The 9,972-nt window shown below is 40.3% G+C and overlaps 1 protein-coding gene across 1 annotated transcript; it reads right to left on the bottom strand.

The window, feature by feature from the left end:
- Positions 1-4,107: 4,107 nt before the first annotated feature.
- On the bottom strand, positions 4,108-5,093 carry LOC119722875 (retinol dehydrogenase 14-like). Its single transcript, XM_038193669.1, has one exon. The coding sequence runs from the start codon at positions 5,049-5,051 to the stop codon at positions 4,239-4,241; it is 813 nt and encodes a 270-aa protein (XP_038049597.1). The 5' UTR covers positions 5,052-5,093; the 3' UTR covers positions 4,108-4,238.
- Between the last annotated feature and the right edge of the window lie 4,879 nt (positions 5,094-9,972).

The raw sequence follows: 9,972 nt of genomic DNA on the forward strand, positions 1-9,972 counted from the left end.
TGTCTAGTTTGTCTATATTTCAAGATAAATCACCTGGCCACGGCTCAATTTTATGCATTACTTAATTTTTGAGATAGTTTGTCCTCCATGACTATCGTTTCCGAGAAAAAAAAGGGTGGAAAATGGTCTGTTTGGACTGGGACTGCACTCTCTCGAAGTTTTTCTCCGCGTTTACACAAGACACTGTTGAGGGAGAGAAAAACAATATTTTGTCTCAATCTTCTGTCTAGTTTGTCTATATTTCAAGATAAATCACCTGGCCACGGCTCAATTTAATGTATCACTTAATTTTTGAGATATTTTGTCCTCCATGACTATCGTTTCCGAGAAAAAAAGTGTGGAAAATGATCTGTTTGGACTGGGACTGCACTCTCTCCAAGTTTTCCTTCGCGTTTACACAAGACACTGTTGAGGGAGAGAAAAACAATATTTTGTCTAAATCTTGTGTCTAGTTTGTCTATATTTCAAGATAAATCACCTGGCCACGGCTCAATTTAATGCATTACATAATTTTTGAGATAGTTTGTCCTCCATGACTATCTTTTCCGAGAAAAAAAAGGGTGGACAATGGTCTGTTTGGACTGGGACTGCACTCTCTCCAAGTTTTCCTCCGCGTTCACACAAGACACTGTTGAGGGAGAGAAAAACAATATTTTGTCGAAATCTTCTGTCTAGTTTGTCTATATTTCAAGACTAATCACTTGGCCACGGCTCAATTTAATGCATTACTTAATTTATGAGATAGTTTGTCCTCTATGACTATCGTTTCCGAGAAAAAAAAGGGTGGAAAATGGTCTGTTTGGACTGGGACTGCACTCTCTCCAAGTTTTCCTCCGCGTTTACACAAGACACTGTTGAGGGAGAGAAAAACAATATTTTGTCTCAATCTCCTGTCTAGTTTGTCTATATTTCAAGATAAATCACCTGGCCACGGTTCAATTTTATGCATTACTTAATTTTTGAGATAGTTTGTCCTCCATGACTATCGTTTCCGAGAAAAAAAGTTTGGAAAATGGTCTGTTTGGACTGGGACTGCACTCTCTCCAAGTTTTCCTCCGCGTTTACACTAGACACTGTTTAGGTAGAGAAAAACAATATTTTGTCTCAATCTTTTGTCTAGTTTGTCTATATTTCAAGATAAATCACCTGGCGACGGCTCAATTTAATGCATTACTTAATTTTTGAGATAGTTTGTCCTCCATGACTATCGTTTCCGAGAAAAAAAGTGTGGAAAAGGTCTGTTTGGACTGGGACTGCACTCCCTCCAAGTTTTCCTCCGCGTTTACACAAGACACTGTTGAGGGAGAGAAAAACAATATTTTGTCTCAATCTTCTGTCTAGTTTGTATATATTTCAAGATAAATCACCTAGCCACGGTTCAATTTAATGCATTACTAAATCTTTGAGATAGTTTGTCCTCCATGACTATCGTTTCCGAGAAAAAAAAGGGTAGACAATGGTCTGTTTGGACTGGGACTGCACTCTCTCCAAGTTTTCCTCCGCGTTTACACAAGACACTGTTGAGGGAGAGAAAAACAATATTTTGTCTCCTGATAAATCACCTGGCCACGGCTCAATTTAATGCATTACTTAATTTTTGAAATAAAAACAAAACAAAACAAAAACTGTGAACCTAAAAAAAGGTTCACTGTGGATACCATACATTTTGTAAAAAAAAAAGACAGAAAATATCTCAGTAGAATTATTTTGTTCTCGTAAATTTAACATTACCAATATTAGGCTGAACAATTTCACAGGACTTTATACAAGTTCTTTGTTCACTTTGAGTAAGGCTTTTCTCATTAAATCGGCTAATCCCCAATGTCCCTCCGTCTTCCATTACAAAACTTAAAGGAAACATGCAGTCCAAAATTTTCATAACGTATTTTATTTTATATATACATTCATCTATGTGTATTAAATGTGAATTAAAAGCAGAAATGGTTCTGGTGTACGTTTAGTGTGGTAATTTGCCGTCCAAAATTGAACCCCCCCTTTTTGATTTTCGCGGCAACTCCAAATGACATAAACAAAGGCAGAGAAATCCAGGGCCCGTAAATGACGTCTGGGTACGAGACGGATTAGCGAAGCTACTGTGCTGTGTGTATGTGCAGCCGCCGCGTACCCGTACGTGGCATTATATGCACACGTACGAATGTGTCTACATGTACATGGGATATGTACAGTAGTACACGTGGACGTGCCACGGTGCCACCGTTGTCGAATGAACACAACGACGACCGTCATGACCGTAAAAGTTCCGAAGACCGTCCTCTTCTTTCCTTAGCGAATCCGATGAAAATGGTACAGATTCGTCCGATTCCAATCAGAGTTCTAATGATTCAAACACTGACTCGATGTTTTTTTAGGGGCATGCCCAAGTTGCTGTACAGACCAGCATCAAAGCACGACGGCTCAAAGTGCAGCGCAGAGGGCCGCGAACTCACTGGGCCCGGACCACTTTGCTCTGGTATTTACCTTCACTTTGGCTCTCCAAATGCTCCGATATTTCGGATTTACTGGAAACAAATGTAGGCTTACTCCATCCTTGGTAGTTTTGCTACACCCAGCAGCCACACACCTTGTCGGCATGGCCGAAAATCGGGTGTTATTTCTCCTCGATTCCGAACGAAACACCAGAAAAACTTTCAGTGCCGCATGTATATGTACATGTATTATGATGCACGCCGCAATGCCGGTGCCCCCGCAGCGCGGCAAGTCTCTGCCTTCGCTTGCGTCATACCCCTCGCGAAGTTTTATGTTAATGAAGCTTCCCTTTGTGGGGCGGAGTAGTTTGACCAAACATGTTCACAAATTATTTTCCCCCATTTATCTTAGAAAATAAACACCGCCATACACAAAATATTGTTAAGAACATCATCCTTTATTGATTTAAGCAAAAAAAATGCAATCAAAATTTTATTGCATGTTCCCTTTAAGCTTTATTTTAATTAAGACTTTTAAGAAACTATTAACATATTACTTCCACGAAAACAAAATAACAAAATTAGAAACAAACAATAAAATCGTTTGACACACATGATTGCCCAGCATCATCACTGGCTAGAGAATAATGCAGAAGTCTTGAATGCCAAAACCTAATGGAACTACTATAAAACCAATTGCCATCGTTTTATAAGATTGGATGTTCCTGAAGCAGAAATGGGTATTTTATATTTTTAGTTACAAACGTGCTGTATAAAAAAAATATTGTTAACGTCATATATCACTGGGACATATTTTCCTGAAGACGTACCGGAAACGAATACTTGGTTGAAATTAAAAAAAAAAAAAAAAAAAAAAAAGGAAAATAGGCGCTTCGAGCTACTACTGTTAAAGGCACGCATTTGCATAGAGACTGTCACATTTAGTGTATTAGATTGTTTACTCACCATATCCTACACGTACAAAGCAGTGTACCATATGCTTTACTTGCGTTTTTTGCTAATGTGTCAATAATTTTTTTTCCAATGAAATATTGTAAGCAGGTTATCTGAATTTCAATCTAAATATATATTATAAGTATTTGCTTCATCCAATGCTTTTCTTCAAATGTTTACCGTCATTAATTAAAAATCATTTAAGTCACGCGGTGCGTTTAAGTGCTAAAAACATATAAATTTACCGTTCCCTTTAAAAAGAAATAAAATACATTGTGTGTAAAATTTGATGTGTATGTACGAGGGGTAGAACTAAGAAACAGGATAACTAACCGGAAGACATAATAATAATAACGACTGAATTACCAAGTGCGAACCGAAATAAGAACATGATGCGGTAATACGCTCATAAAGAGAAAAGGCAAAAGAACATAATAAAAATTATCAACGGCTATATAATTTGAATTAATATCAGTATAGGCTTCGGGCCTGTGTTTATGAAACTTGTTATTGTTGTCGGTGTCATCTATTTTTAAACATCTATTTTTAAACAGTACACTCTAACAAAGACCCGGGTTACATTTCGTCTGAAGCTTTTCCCGGTCAAAATGAATGACACCTGAACGAGACACCTTTCCTGGCAATTTGACCAGGAAAAATGTCTTTTTGAAAGCCACCCCCTCCCCCTCCCCCCTCCCCCCCCCCCAAAAAAAAAAAGTCGGTCAAATCTTACCCAAATTCCGGGGCCGATCTGAACCGCGAAGTTTAAGACGCAGTTCCTTAACCAAAACAACATCAATATACAGCACCCGTTAAATTAGCCAAAACGTCCCACAACATGTCCTGTTGTTCTTTATCTTATGAAATATCGCTGGATGTAGTGTCTTTACCGTCCTCGAAGTATCTGCCAGTCACTCCATCTAGGGCAGGATCTGTAGCGGCCCTGAACACCAAGTCTGCTTCTTCCAAGGAAATCCCAGTCTTTTTGCCTTCCCAAGCTTGTTTGAGAAGGTTGGTGTTGACTCGGCCGGGGTGGAGGCAGTTGACAGTGACGTTGGCATCTTTACCCAGCACTTCCGCCATTTTGTATGTGTACAAGACTTCGCAGAGTTTGGACTGCGCGTATGACTGTCGCCCTTTGCTGTGGGTCCAGTTGTTGTTGTTGTTGTTGTTGTTGTCCTTCAACTCGTCAATTCTGATCATGGTTTGGTACTCGCGATGCAAGGCGGAACTGACGTGTACAATGCGACTTGAATCGCCGGCTTGCAGGAGATCCATGAGCAGCGAGGTCAGCATGAACGGAGCGAGGACGTTGACAGCGAATGTCATCTCATACCCGTCCTCGGTCTCGGTCCTCGTTGGCATGAACACACCGGCGTTGTTGACCAGGACATCCAAGCGACCATGCTTGCGGTGTATTTCCTCTGAGAGAGCCCGGACTTGGCTCAAGGTAGACAAGTCAGCCGTGTACGCCTCCAAACACATGTTACCAGTCTCTCTGAAGATCTCGTTCACGGCTTGCGGGAGTTTGTTCGTCTCGCGGCCGTGCATCAGTACGGTAGCCCCGGTTTGGGCCAAGCGTAGTGCTGTGTGCTTCCCGATGCCATCTGAGGCGCCTGTTACAAGAAAGACGCGGCCATCCATCCTGGCAGGCTGCGACAATCGAATCATCCTGCTTCTAATGAAGCCAATGGGTCGTCAAATGAATACAAACTAACAAGTGGCGTAAGCTTCAAGCAAACGGTGTAAAAACGTGCACACACCGGCGTTCAGGGACACAGACCGGAGTTAGAGGACAACGGTTTTGTAATAGCTTGGAGAGGGAGGAGTTGACCTCCCTCTCCAAAACTTTTGACAATAGACCATCCAGGCTGAAAGATGGACGCAACCACCGATCAGGGAGAAGGGGGGGGGGGGGTGGGCAATGGGGGCCATCCCATCAACCCCCCCCCCCGCAAAAAAAACACCTTAATTATATATGTATTCATGTATTTATTTGTTTACATGACGTCGCAAGAAAAGACAGCCACTGTGTACATCACAAACAAAAGCAGTACATCTGACTTTGTTGAAACAATACTGGATATATAATTCAAGAATATTTTCCATGATCTGCCTCGCATCATTATTTTAGGTTCTTGAGGCAGGATTACTTTACTGTTCTGTCAAAAATGTAAAACTTTTATGGGCGTTAATCAGTGGGTGACAGGGGACATATCTTTGTTTGCTGTTTGTTTGTTTGTTTGTGTTGCCCAAAGTACCCCATTCCTTCTTTTTTTCGCCCGGAATAAAACCGTAAAAAAGCTCACAAAAGCTGATTCAATGACACCAGACTCAAAAACGATGATTAAATGATGACCTTTTGCTAAAACAAAAATGAGTTAAAGTGGTCAGAAATTGCCTCAAAGCGTAGAATCTTAAATGTCCCGGTGCCCCGATAAACGGGCCTTGAACCCCGCGCCGTAAGGCCTTCGCGCTCGCTTTAGTTCTGGTCAAGGTAATATTTCCCACCAGTTTTAACGACCAACAGACTGTGATTCCACTCTTACATATTATATATAAAAATCCCACTCCCTATGGCAGTTTGCCAAGCCTAGTTACAAAACATTTGAGGCACGCGCACCGCAACCCATCATTATAATAAGCCATAGCCAACCACCCATTCAATTCGTGACAGCTCAGATGCTAACAATTCAAGCATTCATTCATCCAATATCCTATTTAGGCCAAAAAAAAAAAGTCTCCGGTTTCTGGTATGCGCGCGTGTCGCCGTAGCCATGCGCGTCGGCAAAATGAAAACGTTTTTTTTTCAATGAAAGATGATGTTTCAAAACCGCCAAAATCTCTGGTTTGACTGGAATCCTGCTGCTGCACAATTTTAACGTGTTTTTAGATTGGGTTATGGTCGAGAATAAGCTTTATGTGGCCTCTCTGGACTCCCATATATTTGCTTTAAGTTTAGTCGGGCACCATTTGCAGTCATCAGCCGACATTTGAAGCAAAAATATCAGGTAAAAAAAAAAAAAAGAAGCTGCGTCGCCGCACCACTTTTAGGGCAAGCTCCATACCAGAAACCGGAGACTTTTTTTTTGGCCTTAACAGCTGATTGCATTTTGAAGGCCTGCAAGCCCAGTCTGATAGAAGTTTTCTATGGTAAAGCAGTACTTTATTACCTCTTGTTAGGCTCTTCTCCAGACTGGTTAAATAAACTTTGGGATTATAATTATAATGCCCAAGGGATGTTCCAATAATGAGTACACATCGGGGTGGTGAAGGCCACATTCTACACTAGGTTAACAAAAATGCGCCAATAAAAAAATGACGTTTGTGGCTGGAGAAAAAAAAATACAGTCAACTAACAAATGCTAACACTGGGAGAAGAGACCCTGGTCTATCTTTTAAGTCTTTTGTTAACACGATTTGTAGACTTATGTTTTGCTCAGCAGCTTTTCTTGCTAGCTAAGAAGATTCGCCCTGAATTGGCTTAGTGAACGGCCTTGAGGTAAAAGAGTCAGCAATATATTGCTTTATAAATGACCCACTTTGTCTGATCCCTAACTTGTAGAGAAATCCCCCATCGTCCAGTCACTGTTCGGTCAGCTTGTCCGATAGGCCGTCACCATTTCGAAACGCAGCCAGAGTGAGTTTTGAGAAAATCGCGATCAAAATAGGTTGTCATTTCTTTTCAAATCGCGACTTCCTACATATTTGTCAAAGAAATTTGAAAAAAAAATGACGAAGAGGATTGATAATCGTTATTGCATTGTTAACCTTGCAATGTGATATTTTATCGTAGCGAATTATGCATGCCTTCAAAGCATTACGCAAGTTGACATGTTGACGATTAGCTCTAAGGCTAAAGGATCATTTGCTTTCTATTGTTTTCATGTTTAACATCTGAAGCAACAAAATTACTTAAAACCTTAAACAGGTGTACAACAAACTAACCTGATGAAGATTCAGGTCAGTGGATATCATACAGTTTGTAAAAAAAAAAAAAAAAACATTTATGTAGATTTGTTTTGTTCTCGTAGGTTTAACAATACCCATTTTAGGTGGAATAATTTCACGTGCTATTACAAAAGTCATTTTTTTCACTTTGAGTAAGGTTTTTCTCATTAAACCGGTCTGTTCGTTTGCGGTTGATTACCAATGTTCCTCCCTAAGGGCCAACGATTTTCAAAGAGGCTTTTAAGTAAATATTAGGATTTTACCTTCACGGAAAAAAAACCACACAATTACAAACGATACAATACAATCGTTTGACACATATAGATTACCCAGCATCATCTTTGGCTACAAAATCATGCAGAATCCTTGAATGCCAAAACGTAATGGAGATACACTAAACCTTGCCATCGTTTTATACTATTTTGATGATCCTGAAAATGAAACAGAAATGGGTATGTGTTATAACAACAATATATATCACTGGGACATAATACTTTCTTGAACCCGAATCTGAGACGAATTAGTGGCTAGGATGAAAACAAAAATATAAAATACAAAATCAGCTAAAGGTACATATTCTTCTGGAGATTTAGTCTTTTGGATTGTTTACTTTTCATATTTAACCTGTCCCGATCACGGGAAATCCAACTAAATTCAAATGATGTCGTAAAGCCTTCTATAATACTTCGAATGGTTTGAAGTCACAGGGTCACACAAATTGAAGCAGAACCGGAGACGAATCCAGCGGACTCTCTTCACTTGCTTCTCCGAACGTAATGTCAAGCCTTCTACGCACTTTCCTACCTTTCACTGAATGTCATAGTTCCTAAAGCTGGTACTTGAAAATAGTCCTCTAGATTTGTTTTTCATTTGCCCTAATACCGCCTCCCTTTGACCCCCTCTACCGGAATCTTGCTTCCTTCTCAAGTTCAACCTTTCATAATTCAAGCGAAATGTATGGATATATTTTCTGTCACTATGACTATTTTATCCCTCCGTTCTTCCTTGTTTATTGCCCACACCTTTGAAGGTCCATATTGCTATGAATAGCTTTTCTAAGTGTCGGGAAACATCAGACTGATGTGACAATAACATTTCAACAAACAAAATATAACTGTGTTTCCACAAACCTCCCCCAAAAATAAATAACAATATATAGCTTTGTTATAACAATGTATGAACTATTCACTAGTGTAACATTGAACGAAAATGTGATTAGTGGTGGAATAGGCTAATTATTTTGAAATATTGAATTATGATACATTAGCAATATTGAAGTTATCGTATGGTAGACAGGTTCCGCCCTGTCAGATCCGATCGTGTCTTGAAGCCTTCTTTTATACAGGATGGCAGAGTTCCAAAATGTCACAGAAATTAAACTTGTGATTGACTCTTGCGATATGTCTCACGCGATTAAAAACAACATTAGTAAATAACTTGACATTAAGATCCCCATACTAATACCGTCGCCCATTATTCCATGCAAGGTTGCCCTTTGTCCCTTCTGTCCGCATGGATTTCCCAGGAATAATGGCTCCAGTAAAATCGGATTTGGTCTGGAGCATTATCCATTTGTAACTCCGCTTTGTACAATTAAAGTAGCCGGATAACGTCAGGGTTTTCCACCCATAATCGCCGTATCCTAATCCTATCCTCACAGAGGTCGGCAAGCCAAATCAGCCCCCCCCCCCACCATCCACCACTGTGTCATTGCATAAAAATCAGCAGCTGCATTTGGCCAACGTGTTTGGAGGAAGGCAAATTGATGGGGAGGGAGGCAATCCTAGTAAAACTGGTCCCAGTGTTGTAACGGATCAATGACTTTGGTAAATAAGTGACTACAGTTGAGTCGAGTCATTCGGTCAAGACAGTCGAGTCGAATCGAGTCGGCGAGTGGCATCGCAGTGTGTGTCGAGTTGAGTCGAGTCTAGTCAAATATTTAGCTCGAGTAAATTCGAGTCACGAATATTTGAACACAATATAGCAAATAAAGTGAGAAAGTTAACAATAAGTGAAACTTCGGTCTTATCACTGATCGCTGACAAAATCAAAACAAAAATTTCATCGTACAAAACAGTTTCTGATTATTTCAAAGCTGGCATGTATTCATTGTATTATTAAAAGGAGGGCATACATTCAGCCGGCGTTCAAATCGAACAGCTTAATAGGAAATCGCCCTAAGCCAATGATGAAACCACTAATTGGCGTCTGTGATACGTAATATGTTTTCTACACGACAAGCGGCCACTCTAATGTAATGTTTTCGCAAAGTTACGTAAACATAACTTTTACAAATATGAAGAAAGTGAACAAAATTATTGCAAATATCTTTGGCAAAGTTTTGCTTTCAGTTTTTGGGGCTCAAGTCTTATTAGCCTTCACTCGAGTCGACTCGTGGTTCTGATTAGGGACTCGAGTCGAGTCATTTGCTCGCAGTGACTCGAGTCGAGTCGAGTCATTTACCCGTGGATAGGGACTCGAGTCGAGTCGAGTCACCCAAAAAAAAATGTGTATCTCGAGTCGAGTCATTGACTCGAGTCATTACAACTCTGGCTGGTCCCACAACCATGTTCGGGGCCAAGTTTGAGTGTACTATCGAAGTGATTACGTAAGAACTGCCAAAACCGGTCGTTGACACAGC

This window comes from Patiria miniata, unplaced genomic scaffold (assembly GCF_015706575.1).
Source record: "Patiria miniata isolate m_02_andy unplaced genomic scaffold, ASM1570657v1 HiC_scaffold_1, whole genome shotgun sequence".
Lineage (NCBI taxonomy): Eukaryota > Metazoa > Echinodermata > Asteroidea > Valvatida > Asterinidae > Patiria > Patiria miniata.